Source organism: Salvelinus namaycush, chromosome 42, assembly GCF_016432855.1.
Source record: "Salvelinus namaycush isolate Seneca chromosome 42, SaNama_1.0, whole genome shotgun sequence".
Lineage (NCBI taxonomy): Eukaryota > Metazoa > Chordata > Actinopteri > Salmoniformes > Salmonidae > Salvelinus > Salvelinus namaycush.
The window spans coordinates 18,609,657-18,624,444 of NC_052348.1; the positions used below are offsets into that span (position 1 = coordinate 18,609,657).

At 43.5% G+C, this 14,788-nt stretch overlaps 1 protein-coding gene across 1 annotated transcript; it reads left to right on the forward strand.

Annotated features, from left to right (window-relative positions):
* Positions 1-1,332: 1,332 nt before the first annotated feature.
* si:ch211-153b23.7 lies at positions 1,333-12,267 on the forward strand. The gene is made up of 7 exons (XM_038981934.1): positions 1,333-1,926; positions 6,745-6,907; positions 7,086-7,229; positions 7,359-7,493; positions 9,195-9,479; positions 10,936-11,061; positions 11,532-12,267. Exons 1-7 carry the CDS (start codon positions 1,808-1,810, stop codon positions 11,790-11,792), a joined length of 1,233 nt encoding a protein of 410 aa, XP_038837862.1. The 5' UTR covers positions 1,333-1,807; the 3' UTR covers positions 11,793-12,267.
* The last annotated feature ends 2,521 nt before the right edge of the window (positions 12,268-14,788 follow it).

Consider the following 14,788-nt stretch of genomic DNA (forward strand, 5'->3'; position numbering starts at 1 on the left):
AGGCTTAAGATACAAAATCCTTCAAGGAACCTTAGACCCCAAAAAATATAATTCCGATGTCTGAGCCCACTTGTTTTCCTTGGAGCTGATTCCAAAAGCCACAACATCAAAAGACAGGTGTAACTGTATGTGTTGTTGTCTAGCAGGATCATACAGCACTGAATGAGAGAGAATTTGACTTGTCTACTAGAATTTGACTTGTCTACTAGAATTTGACTTGTCTGCTTATCAGCTACAAAAAAGTCAAGCTTACATTCATCATAAATATTCCTAGTTTACAGTATATTTCCACCCATTGTACCACTGTGTTTACAGCTCTATATTTCCATGATGTATTAAGAGATCCTAATGCTGGTTGGTTTGTGTATGTAGTTACAGGTGTATATTTCCATGATGTATTAAGAGATCCTAATGCTGGTTGGTTTGTGTATGTAGTTACAGGTGTATATTTCCATGATGTATTAAGAGATCCTAATGCTGGTTGGTTTGTGTATGTAGTTACAGGTGTATATTTCCATGATGTATTAAGAGATCCTAATGCTGGTTGGTTTGTGTATGTAGTTACAGGTGTATATTTACAAGATGCATTAAGAGATCCTAATACTGGTTGGTTTGTGTATGTAGGGCAGACAACTGGCTACTTGTATTCCACATTTGAGCAATATCAGAGCTTGCAATATTGGGTTACACAACCTTATGTGGCCCATCCCCCCTCCAGCCAGGCATTTTCTGATCTTTGAGTTCAGGGAGTGTGTCACAATATCTATAAATTTAACCACTTTTGCAGTCAAATATTTTTTGGCTGCTTCGTTATAATAACATTTGTGTTCTTTTATTGACATGTGATGCCTTTGATTTAGTAACTGTGATACTTGTGAGATTGGGGAGTGAACAGTTGTTGGTACGTTGAGAGTATGCTGTGAATTCCAGACTACACTCACTCACACACAGAAAGAAACAGAAACATGAGCATGAGTGGAATTCCCCGCTGATGTCATACTTCTTTATTTGTACTCAAAAGTACCTTCAAAATCTTCGGGACAACCTCTTAAAAAACCACACTTTGAAAGTAATGACATAGAAACAGAACAATATGTACCTATTGTTCAGACCCAGACAGAGTTGAGATTAGTTGTTCTTCCCATTCTCACATTATAAATATTAAGTTTAAAAACCCTCTGACAGATTTGAGATAAGTTGAATTGTTCTGTGCCTTCCTATTCTCACATTATATATACTATGTTTAAAAACAACCTAAATTGTTCTGTGACTTCCTATATTCTAACATCATTTGCATGTGGGTGCAGGCAGCAGGGTATGTTTAGACTTCCTTTTTAGGTAGACAGACAGACTGAAAGTCATATTGACTTTCCACCATATGCTCTGTGGAGGCTTTATACAACTTGGGTGTGTATTCATCACATCAGAGGATTCTGGATCAGTTGAGAATTGATTTCAATTTGGTCAATACTTTGTGTTCATCACTTCAGAGGATTCTGGATCAGTTGAGATTTTCATTTTGTCAGTCTTTTGTGTTCATTACGTCAGAGGTTTCTGCCTCAGTTGACAGTTGGATCAGGTCAAATACAAGTGCCAAATCTGCACACTAGAGAAGACAGCCTTGACCAACACTAGAGAAGACAGCCTTGACCAACCTTGACGACTTATTTACTTACTTTCTTTTTTTTTTAAATTTAATTTTGGAGTGCAGTTTTTGACGACTTATTTAGTTCTTTTTTTTTTTAATTAAATTTTGGAGTGCAGTTTTTCAACTTTTGTCAGGTTCATTTGTTGGCTCAGATCAGTCATGGACGGAGGTTCACTGTCCGCATCATCATCGTCTGAACAGGAGGTAGATTCTTCACCCTACAGCGCCAGTGCTCTCGTACAGAACCCAGAGGAAAATGGGGCTATAGAGGAATCAAGGTATGCATGTCCAAAACACCACCACAGTGTGGATGATTAAAACCAGCTGACACACCTGTTTCCTTGGAAGTTGTGGGACCGTACGTTTTTGACTTCCCATTGGTTCTGGGAACCAAGCCATATTGTTCCTGACCGCTAAAACTGAATGGTTTTTTAAAAAATCTTCTGAGAACAACAGTAAACATTTAGCCTGTTCTAGGAACATACATTTTGTTTTGGTTGCAGGGAGGTTCTGAGAACATTTTACTGCTAGCTTAGATGAACTGTTTTGAATTCCAAGCACAGATATGACACATAAAAAATGTATTTGCTTAGGCATTAATCATGCAAACATTATTTTATTTTATTTTGACATGGCATCAGTGAGATTTGAACCTAACCTTGCTATCCATGGAATAAGCCCACTACGCCTCAAGGATCATAATAGTATGCCATGTTTTTAACTCATACAAACCTGTTCATTTTAGTCTATTCAACCAGACCCTATTTTAAAGGGAAAAACACACTTAACAAGATAGAGGATAGAGATAGTTTTGTTGATACTGAGAACAGAATGTATATGTTTTTAAATAACATTCTTAGAACATTTATTTGAACGTTACACATTTTTTATGGATTTTTTTTGTTATGTTCTGAGAACATAACTTGAAATAGAACCATAAGGATACCTGTGGAAAACTTTATGCTGAAGTTCTGAAATTTCCACAGAAGGTTTTTTTCTTGTCAATAGGGGGGCGCTGTTTTCACTTTGGAAAAAATCGTGCCCAAATTAAACGGCCTCGTACTCTGTTCTAGATCATTCAATATGCATATTATTATTACTATTGGATAGAAAACACTCTGAAGTTTCTAAAACTGTTTGAATTATATCTGTGAGTAAAACAGAACTCATTTGGCAGCAAACTTCCATACAGGAAGTAAAAAATCTGAAAACGAGGCTCTGTTTCAGGGCCTGTCTATTCAACTGGCAGGCCCTGAAACTTCAACTTTTATTTATCGATATGTATGCACTTCATACGCCTTCCACTAGATGTCAACAGGCAGTGGAAGGTTGAATGGGGTGTCTAGCTTGATCTGAGGCCGAATAAGAGCTTTTGGAGTGACAGGTCCGGTATTTTCTTTGTCTTCGACGGCGCGCGGAAGACCTCGACATTGTCTTCTGAAAAGCGTTCGGTATACACGGCGAATATCTCCGGCTCTGATTTTATTTGATACATATGAGAAAAACATCATAAAGTAGGTTTTTTCAACCGAGTTTTATCAGTTTATGCAACGTTTAATGGGACTTTTGGAATTTTCCGTTCTTTGCGCCAAGAGATGATGGGAATGTTCGCTCCACAATGCTAGCCAAGGTTGCTAATTCGACAGAAGAAATGGACATTCTAAAACCAAACAACGATTTATTCTGGAAATAGGACTCCTTGTACAACATTCTGATGGAAGCTCAGCAAAAGTAAGACAACATTTATGATGTTATTTCGTATTTCTGTGTAATATGTTGATGCCTATTCTCCGCCGTGTTGGTGAGCGCTGTCTCACAATAACCCAAGCTGTATGTTGTGGTAAAGTTATTTTAAAAAATCTAACACAGCGGTTGCATTAAGAACCAGTGTATCTTTCATTTGCCATACAACAAGTATTTTTATGTAAAGTTTATGATGAGTTCTTTGGTCAGATTAGGTGAGTGTCCAAAATATCTCCGGACATTCTGGGGAATTGTTGCTACGTATTCACAATGTATAACCACGATTTGCAGCTCTAAATATGCACATTTTCGAACAAAACATAAATGTATTGTATAACATGATGTTATAAGACTGTCATCTGATGAAGTTGTCCAAAGGTTAGTGATTAATTTGATATCTATTGCTGGTTTTTGCGAAAGCTACCTTTGCGGTGAATAAATGCCTTTGTGTGTTTGGCTATTGTGGTAAGCTAATATAATTCTATATTGTGTTTTCGCTGTAAAACACTTAAAAAATCGGAAATATTGGCTGGATTCACAAGATGTTTATCTTTCATTTGCTGTACACCATGTATTTTTCATAAATGTTTTATGATGAGTATTTATGTATTTCACGTTGCTCTCTGTAATTATTCTGGCTGCTTTGGTGCTATTTTTGATGGTGGCTGCAATGTAAAACTATGATTTATACCTCAAATATGCACATTTTCGAACAAAAAATAAATATATTGTATAACATGTTATAAGACTGTCATCTGATGAAGTTGTTCAAGGTTAGTGATTAATTTTATCTCTATTTTGTCCGTTTTGTGAAAGCTACCTATGCGGTGGAAACATGGTGAAAATATGCGGTTGTGTGTTTGGCTATTGTGGTTAGCTAATAGAAATACATATTGTGTTTTCGCTGTAAAACATTTTAAAAATCGGAAATGATGGCTGGATTCACAAGATGTTTATCTTTCATTTGCTGTATTGGACTTGTGATTTCATGAAAATTATATTATATGATATCCCTGTCCCGTTAGGCTAGGCTATGCTAGTCAGCTTTTCTGATGAGGAGGATCCCGGATCCGGGAGGGTGATGAAGTAGAGGTTTTAACGTTCTCTGAACAATTTGAGAACATTACTTTAAATATAGCCGTAAGGAAACCTGTAGGAAACATTATGGAAAGGTTGTATGCAAAATAACCATAATACAACCAGGCTCTCACCAAGTTCTACAAAACATATGGTTCTTAAAACGTAATGTGCCAGTTGTTGTGCCAGTCGGGAAAACACTTGCAATACTATGAGTGAATAACAGGATGTATGTGAATAAATCGTGTGTGGGTGATTCCAGCTACTTTAAAAAAAGGAACTTGGTATGTCAGGGGAGTTTCCCAGGTCAATACGTTGAATTCTCCATCCCTGTTCAGGTCACATGACTACTGCTGATGCTCTATGACTTGTTCAGTAGCATTAAAGGGGAACCGAGAACTATGTCCTAGAGTTATAGTAAGTGCCAGTGCACTACCGCAGAGGTTGTGTTGCATTCACATACAAAAAAAATAAAACTCATTATTTGGCTATTTGTTTCCAAATAAAACACTACTTAGACTGCAGTGCAATGATCTGTTTACTCCTGTGGAATGACATTGCAGAATAATAATTAGATCATTGAGTCCTGTTGCACGGAAGGTTTTTATCCTGAAATTGTTTTTGCCCCAGAAGTGGCTGAGGACTAGGTTGTGCAATAACCCAATTATCAACTCTTCTGATAGTAGTATAGCCTGCTACTGCACAGCACCCACACATCAAAAGACATTGACGGCCTCCCAAATGGCCTCTTATTCCCTATATAGTGCATTACTTTTGGCCAGAGCTCTATGGGCCCTGTTAAAAAGTAGTGCACTATGAAGGGAATAGGTTGCCATTTGAGACACAGCCATTATTTGGTTCATAATGTGTAGGCCAGTAGTAAAGCCATACTCCTTACTCAGAGAGAATAGGCTAGTAGCCATTGACCATTTGTATTTGTATAGGATAATCCATTATTTCCCCAGCATGGCAGCCTGCTAAAGAGGAAGGAAGTTATTATTTATATTTTTTCATGTTAGATTACAATAAATGACCAAACTGCCACAGGAAGAAATAGCATCTTGGTGTCCTACCAAGACAGTGTTTATGATTGAAAACTTCCTTCATCTGGGTCACATTAATCTGCAGTCCAAGAGGAAGAAAACATGTTGGATATTCAGGACACAGCAGGGCTGGAGACTGGATCCATCTGTGAGGTTGAATGGACTGGACAGTTTTGTTGATGGACATGCTCTATAACTCTGTATTAGATTCAAGCCAAATTAAAACATGGTGGTTATGCCTCAATTTGTGTTCTTTAATTCTGATGATACCCTCGTTTTGAGAAAAACAAACGTATTCTGGCAACAAGCGATTATAAGTGGACCTAATTTGCCTTAACCACACAAAAAAAATCTTAACTGAAATCCTTACTTTTGTCATTGAGTTGATGAAGCCATCAAGGCTTGAACAAGCTGATCTCAGGATGCAGGGTTTCCTCTAGACACGAGAAGTGTGCAGGCGGCACAGCACAGGGATCATTAGATGGCAATGATGATTTGAATCTGCTGCAGTTGACAGGTAGCTCACAAGGGAATGTACTAGATCAGGGATAGGCAACCCTGTTCCAGGAGTGCCGCAGTTGACAGGTAGCTCACAAGGGAATGTACTAGATCAGGAGTAGACAACCTTGTTCCAGGAGTGCCACAGTTGACAGGTAGCTCACAAGGGAATGGACTAGATCAGGGATAGGCAACCCTGTTCCGGGAGTGCTGCAGGATTCTTAAGGATTTTGTTCCAGCTAGGCACCACACCTGACCAACTGAGCTAATTGGTCAGTTCAGTGATTGCCGAAATTCAACACACCTGGTCTTCCAGGTCGGTTAAATCAAAAACCTAGGACCAGGATTGTCTACCCCTGTACTAGATTGTAGAATGTATCAAGGATGTGTTTTTCTCATCTTAGACAAGAAACACTTGAAGTGGGGATAAACGTTGTTTGGGTGTTTGAGAATGATAGTGGTTGTGTTTGCAGGCATGTGTAAATGCTACATGGTGTTACTGTGTATGCGTGTGTGTAGGTGTGAGGTCGTGCATAGTAGTAGTTCATGCTCCTCTATGTGTGTACAAGTATGTTTCTATCTGCTTGCAGGTACGCTATGTTCAGGCGAGTGCTGTTGGTTTCCTACACAATATTCTCACCGTGCGTGTGTGTCTGTGTGTCTGTGTACTTGTGTGTATCTGTGTGCTTGTGTGTGTCTGTGTGCTTGTGTGTGACTTTGTGTGTTTGTGTACAGGGCGAATGTGGTGGAGGAGGAGATTGTCCCTGCTGGTGAGAGGTTGCTGTCCGGGGAGGACCAGGGGTCTCTGATCACTGACAGTATGTCAGTCACCTCAGCTGACCAGGAGAAGCTACTACTGCTCAACAGGAACACTGAGCTACGCAGAGTCAACAAAGAGGTGACACACAAAACTACACCGCACCTAACTACAGGAATTAAACCAGAGACAAGTGTACCACATTCTGGGAATACAAACTATTTTGGACGAGGCCAGAAAGGATGATGGTGATGATGATGTATGTCTGTATTAGCTGATGATGATGACGGTGGTGATGATGATGATGTGTCTGTGTTAGTTGATGAAGCTGAATGAAGACTGGGACCATGTGTATCGCAGCACAACTCTGAGTCTCCAACAGAGAGTAGAGACTCTGGAGCAGGAGAGCAACACAGTCAAACAACTCAACAACATGCTGCTGCTCAAAGTAGACCACGAACAGGTACCGACCGACGGGCAGAGGACACGCACACCTGCACAAACAGATTAACGCATGTGCACGAACAAACACACTGACAGACACACACACACATACACACACACTGACTGTATCCTGACTGTGTTTCTGTAGAACAAGAGGGAGTACTATGAACACACACTGATGCAGGAGTTGAAGAAGAACCAGCAGCTACATGAATACGTCAGGTTGCTGGAGAATAGACGACATCACACAGACACCACCAGAGACTGGACAAAGAGCACACAGGTGAGCCCCATGAATATCATTATTATTACCTCTAGATCCTTTTAAAAGTGTATGTAATCTGTCACGCTTTCCTTTAGATATATATATATATATACAGTTGAAGTCGTAAGTTTACATACACTTAGGTTGGAATCATTAAAACTCGTTTTTCAACCACTCCGCAATCTTGTTAACAAACTATAGTTTTGGCAAGTCGGTTAGGACATCTACTTTGTGCATGACACAAGTCATTTTTCCAACAATTGTTTACAGACAGATTATTTCACTTATAATTCATTGTATCACAATTCGAGTGGGTCAGAACAGCTTGGAAAATTTCATTTGAGTCAATTGGAGGTGTACCTGTGGATGTATTTCAAGGCCTACCTTCAAACTCAGTGCCTCTTTGCTTGACATCATGGGAAAATCAAAAGAAATCAGCCAAGACCTCAGAAAACCAATTGGAGACCTCCACAAATCTGGTTCATCCTTGGGAGAAATTTCTAAACGCCTGAAGGTACCACGTTCACCTGCACAAACAATAGTACGCAAGTATAAACACCATGGAACCACACAGCCGTCATACCGCTTAGGAAGGAGACGCGTTCTGTCTCCTAGAGATGAATGTACTTTGGTGCGAAAAGTGCAAATCAATCCCAGAACAACAGCAAAGGACCTTGTGAAGATGCTGGAGGAAACAGGTGCAAAAGTCTCTATATCCACAGTAAAACGATTCCTAATTCGACATAACTTGAAAGGCCGCTCAGCAAGGAAGAAGCCACCTCTCTAAAACCGCCATAAAAAGCTAGACTATGGTTTGCAACTGCACATGGGGACAAAGATCATACTTTTTGGAGAAATGTCCTCTGGTCTGATGAAACAAAAATAGAACTGTTTGACCATAATGACCATCATTATGTTTGGAGGAAAAACGGGGCGGCTTGCAAGTCGAAGAACACCATCCCAACCGTGAAGCACGGGGGTGGCAGCATCATGTTGTGGAGCTGCTTTGCTGCAGGAGGGACTGGTGCACTTCAGAAAATAGATGGCATCATGAGGGAAGAAAATTATGTGGATATATTGAAGCAACATCTCAAGACATCAGTCAGGAAGTTAAAGCTTGGTCGCAAATGGGTCTTCCAAATGGACAATGACCCCAAGTATACTTCCAAAGTTGTGGCAAAATGGCTTAAGGACAACAGAGTCAAGGTATTGGAGTGGCCATCACAAATCCCTGACCTCAATCCCATAGAAAATATGTGGGCAGAACTGAAAAAGTGTGTGTGAGCAAGGAGGCCTACAAACCTGACTCAGTTACACCAGCTCTGTCAGGAGGAATGGATCAAAATTCGGCCAACTTATTGTGGGAAGCTCGTGGAAGGCTACCCAAAACGTTTGACCCAAGTTAAACAATTTAAAGGCAATGCTACCAAATACTAATTGAGTGTATTTAAACTTCTTACCCACTGGGAATGTGATGAAAGAAATAAAAGCTGAAATAAATCATTCTCTCTATTATTATTCTGACATTTCACATTCTTAAAATAAAGTGGTGATCCTAACTGACCTAAGACAGGGCACTTTTACTAGGATTAAATGTCAGGAATTGTGAAAAACTGAGTTTAAATGTATTTGGCTAAGTGTATGTAAACTTCCGACTTCAACTGTATTCGATATATGTATAATATATCTATGTGTCTACCCTCTCCTTCCATCCTGTAGACCAGTTTGAGCACTGTGACCGATCTTCCAGAAACCACCCCCATCTCTGATGCTCCTGGGGGGCCGAATCTGTCCCCCAGCCTCAGCCATGGCACCATAAACGGCCTCTCCTCCTCTTCCGGCCATGGCCCACCATCCCATCTCTTCTCCTCTTCCACCCCAGATCGAGGGGCCCTGAGTAGGGATAGAATCAGTATTGGCCCCTACAGGGCACTAGAGGACCAGGCAAACCCCCAGAAGGAGGTGCAAGACCTAAAGGAGCAGCTGGAGGCCCTCAGATGCCAGGTAGTTCACCTCACTTCCCCCTCAACACCCTCCTCCCTCCTCCTCCATACCCCTCCACTCTCTCCTCCATAACCCCTCCATACCCTCCTCCATAACCCCTCCACACCCTTCTCCCTCCTTCTCCTTACCCCCTCCACTCTCTTCTCCATGCCCCCTCTACTCTCGCCTCCATAACCCCTCCACACCCTCCTCCATAACCCCTCCACACCCTTCTCCCTCCTTCTCCTTACCCCCTCCACTCTCTCCTGCATAACCCCTCCAGACCCTTCTCCCTCCTTCTCCTTACCCCCTCTACTCTCTCCTCCATAACCCATCCACACCCTCCTCCCTCCTTACCCCCTCCACTTTCTCCTCGATACCCCCTCCACTCTCTTCTTCAAACCCCCTCCACTCCCTCCTCCTCCATACCCCCTCCACTCCCTTCTCCTCCAATTGTGTTTCACCTAGCATTAACTACCAGTGTTCCTGTCCTCTGTCCCCAGACTGTGTTTCACCTAGCATTAACTACCAGTGTCCCTGTCCTCTGTCCCCAGACTGTGTTTCACCTAGCATTAACTACCAGTGTCCCTGTCCTCTGTCCCCAGACTGTGTTTCACCTAGCATTAACTACCAGTGTTCCTGTCCTCTGTCCCCAGACTGTGTTTCACCTAGCATTAACTACCAGTGTCCCTGTCCTCTGTCCCCAGACTGTGTTTCACCTAGCATTAACTACCAGTGTCCCTGTCCTCTGTCCCCAGACTGTGTTTCACCTAGCATTAACTACCAGTGTCCCTGTCCTCTGTCCCCAGACTTTGTTCCACCTAGCATTAACTACCAGTGTCCCTGTCCTCTGTCCCCAGACTGTGTTTCACCTAGCATTAACTACCAGTGTCCCTGTCCTCTGTCCCCAGACTGTGTTTCACCTAGCATTAACTACCAGTGTCCCTGTCCTCTGTCCCCAGACTGTGTTTCACCTAGCAATAACTACCAGTGTCCCTGCCCTCTGTCCCCAGACTGTGTTCCACCTAGCAATAACTACCAGTGTCCCTGTCCTCTGTCCCCAGACTGTGTTTCACCTAGCATTAACTACCAGTGTTCCTGTCCTCTGTCCCCAGATTGTGCTTCACCTAGCATTAACTACCAGTGTCCCTGTCCTCTGTCCCCAGACAGTGTTTCACCTAGCATTAACTACCAGTGTCCCTGTCCCCTGTCCTCTGTCCCCAGACAGTGTTTCACCTAGCATTAACTACCAGTGTCCCTGTCCTCTGTCCCCAGACTGTGTTTCACCTAGCATTAACTACCAGTGTCCCTGTCCTCTGTCCCCAGACAGTGTTTCACCTAGCATTAACTACCAGTGTCCCTGTCCTCTGTCCCCAGACTGTGTTTCACCTAGCATTAACTACCAGTGTCCCTGTCCTCTGTCCCCAGACTGTGTTTCACCTAGCATTAACTACCAGTGTCCCTGTCCTCTGTCCAGACTGAGATCTATGAAGCAGACTACCAGACGGAGCACAAGGACCACAAACACACCCAGCAGGAGAACAAGAGACTGAGGAGGACGAGAGAGGAGATGAGACAACAGATGGCCCTACTGCAGGAGCAGGTAGTGGGATATATATACACGCACACGCACACACACACAAACATGAACACACACAAACATGAACACACACACACACACACATATATATATATATAATATACATGCACACACACACACCTGAATTAATAACGACAGCTGGGCAGACGGGATGTATCGTAACAGATGAGGACATAAACTGACATTGGGTTAAGTTGAACGTGAAAATAATGGGACACGGCATATCCATAATGACCATATGGTTTCACTAGAAGTCGTCTGGGAGATGTGCTGCATGTGAACGTACCAACAGGGCCTTGCTGTAAACATCACTTTTATTTTATATCCTAGGGTCAGAGTCCATTCCAGTTTAGGAGAAACTTCTATTCCAAATTGTAATGTATTTTCAAAAGGATTTCATCAAATAGGGATATATTTCTTGAATTGACTCAAAACTAACTAACTAACCACTGTCTCTGGTTTCCTGTGTCCAGCTCAAGGTATATGAGGATGACTTTAGGAAGGAGCGGTCAGACAAGCAGGTCCTGCAGCGTCTACTGATGAAGAAAAGTCCCGCTCTGGTCAAACAGCCTGTCCTGGTCCACCGCTGTAATAATGAGCAGCAGCCTGCAGGGGGAGACAGGAGGCGGCAGAGAGAGGAGCAGAGAGATGCTCACACCACTACACCCCAGCCAGACCACCACCCGCTGTGCCCCAAACACTGTGAGAGGAGGAACACTGAAGAGTCCACATGAGGCAGACGACACACAAACATGCTCACTCACACATTGAACTTGTATTACGATGTTGGTATCGCCACTAACGCGTTGAGGCCTAGCCTACTCCAGTCCTGAGTGACTGTGTCTAATTGACAATGAAATGATTTGTATCTATTATCTTTCTCTCAATATGTATGAACCTTATGTTATTTCCTAATTCTGCCGATAATGTTGATTATCGACGAAGGGACGGAGTGATTTTGCAGTTGTCTCATCTCCCTGCTTAGATAACATGGTCAACATTACCACCTAGTGGTTTTCTTAATCCTACATAATGTAATGTTTTATGATGCAGTTGTTGGGACATCTCTGTAAAAGCCACAGGGAATTCAACTAATTAAATTATACCCCTTGATTTCAAATAACACCAGGATGTCCTTAAATACAAGTGATCAACGTCAGATGTTGTCATTTTCTTAAAACAAATATAACAAATGTATTAAAAAAACTATGAGATATTGTTTTGGTCTTTCTTCTAATTTCCCTGAAATAACTCTGTGTCACTAGTCCTGCACCCCTCCAACCAAGCCAAGTCTCTAATTTCCCTGAAATAACTCTGTGTCACTAGTCCTCCACCCCTCCAACCAAGCCAAGTCTCTAATTTCCCTGAAATAACTCTGTGTCACTAGTCCTGCACCCCTCCAACCAAGCCAAGTCTCTAATTTCCCTGAAATAACTCTGTGTCACTAGTCCTCCACCCCTCCAACCAAGCCAAGTCTCTAATTTCCCTGAAATAACTCTGTGTCACTAGTCCTGCACCCCTCCAACCAAGCCAAGTCTCTAATTTCCCTGAAATAACTCTGTGTCACTAGTCCTCCACCCCTCCAACCAAGCCAAGTCTCTAATTTCCCTGAAATAACTCTGTGTCACTAGTCCTGCACCCCTCCAACCAAGCCAAGTCTCTAATTTCCCTGAAATAACTCTGTGTCACTAGTCCTGCACCCCTCCAACCAAGCCAAGTCTCTAATTTCCCTGAAATAACTCTGTGTCACTAGTCCTGCACCCCTCCAACCAAGCCAAGTCTCTAATTTCCCTGAAATAACTCTGTGTCACTAGTCCTGCACCCCCTCCAACCAAGCCAAGTCTCTAATTTCCCTGAAATAACTCTGTGTCACTAGTCCTGCACCCCCTCCAACCAAGCCAAGTCTCCTACATAGGCTACAATGCTGTAAACTGCTGAAAGGGGTGACTGAAGATGGGTGGTTACTTTCCCGTGTCAACACATCTCCCATCCACACCTGCTGGTGTCAGTCCTCACCAAAGCTACAGCATACTGCCAATATAGCTTCTAAAATGTCTTATCCCAAATGGCACCCTATTTCCTACATAGGGTGCTACTTTTCCCCAGGGCCCAGTCAATAGGTTGTTACTTTTCCCCAGGGCCCAGTGAATAGGGTGCTACTTTTACCCAGGGCCCAGTGAATAGGGTGTCACTTTCCCCCAGGGCCCAGTGAATAGGGTGCTACTTTTCCCCAGGGCCCAGTGAATAGGGTGTTACTTGTCCCCAGGGCCCAGTGAATAGGGTGTTACTTTTCTCCAGGGCCCAGTGAATAGGGTACTACTTTTCCCCAGCACCCAATGAATAGGGTTCTACTTTTCCCCAGGGCCCAGTGAATAGGGTGCTACTTTTCCCCAGGGCCTAGTGAATAGGGTTCTACTTTCCCCAGGGCCCAGTGAATAGGGTGCTACTTTTCCCCAGGGCCCAGTGAATAGGGTGTTACTTGTCCCCAGGGCCCAGTGAATGGGGTTCTACTTTTCCCCAGGCCCAGTGAATAGGGTGCTACTTTTCCCCAGGCCCAGTGAATAGGGTGCTACTTTTCCCCAGCACCCAATGCATAGGGTGCTACTTTTCCCCAGGGCCCAGTGAATAGGGTGCTACTTTTCCCCAGCGCCCAATGCATAGGGTGCTACTTTTCCCCAGGGCCCAGTGAATACGGTGCTACTTTTCCCCAGGGCCCAGTGAATAGGGTGCTACTTTTCCCCAGGGCCCAGTGAATAGGGTGTTACTTGTCCCCAGGGCCCAGTGAATGGGGTTCTACTTTTCCCCAGGGCCCAGTGAATAGGGTGCTACTTGTCCCCAGGGCCCAGTGAATAGGGTGTTACTTTTCCCGAGGTTCCAGTGAATACGGTGTTACTTGTCCCCAGGGCCCAGTGAATAGGGTTCTACTTTTCCCCAGGGCCCAGTGAATAGGGTGCTACTTTTCCCCAGGGCCCAGTGAATAGGGTGTTACTTGTCCCCAGGTTCCAGTGAATAGGGTGTTACTTGTCCCCAGGGCCCAGTGAATAGGGTGCTACTTTTCCCCAGGGCCCAGTGAATAGGGTTCTACTTTTCCCCAGGGCCCAGTGAATAGGGTGCTACTTTTCCCCAGGGCCCAGTGAATACGGTGCTACTTTTCCCCAGGGCCCAGTGAATAGGGTGTTACTTGTCCCCAGGGCCCAGTGAATGGGGTTCTACTTTTCCCCAGGCCCAGTGAATAGGGTGTTACTTTTCCCCAGGGCCCAGTGAATAGGGTACTACTTTTCCCCAGGGCCCAGTGAATAGGGTACTACTTTTCCCCAGGGCCCAGTGAATAGGGTGCTACTTTTCCCCAGGGCCCAGTGAATAGGGTACTACTTTTCCCCAGGGCCCAGTGAATAGGGTACTACTTTTCCCCAGGGCCCAGTGAATAGAGTGCTATTTGGGACGTAACCATTGAATCTGAATACAACACACAGCTAAAAGCAAGGGTGGCATTCAGACAGGTTTTGTCTCAGATGAATACGTTTTGCACATGGAAATCTCCTCTACGATAACTCCGCTAGGGCTGTGAGATGGAATGGGATGGTACTGTAATGTGAAATCAAAAACACTCCAGAACCAGGGTTGCCTACACCTGCCATAGCGTAACAACAGCATTATGTGCAATGCCATCTGTGGATCACTGTGTGAATACAGGTATTATAAACAATGTAGCGTTGCCACTCCCACTTGC

Excerpts from the sequence above, each read along its gene's own strand:
- si:ch211-153b23.7 (XM_038981934.1), top strand. The coding sequence starts at position 1,808 with ATGGACGGAGGTTCACTGTCCGCATCATCATCGTCTGAACAGGAGGTA. Across the intron at positions 1,927-6,744 it reads GGGGCTATAGAGGAATCAAG|GGCGAATGTGGTGGAGGAGG; the intron begins GTATGCATGTCC and ends GTTTGTGTACAG. Across the intron at positions 7,494-9,194 it reads ACTGGACAAAGAGCACACAG|ACCAGTTTGAGCACTGTGAC; the intron begins GTGAGCCCCATG and ends TCCATCCTGTAG.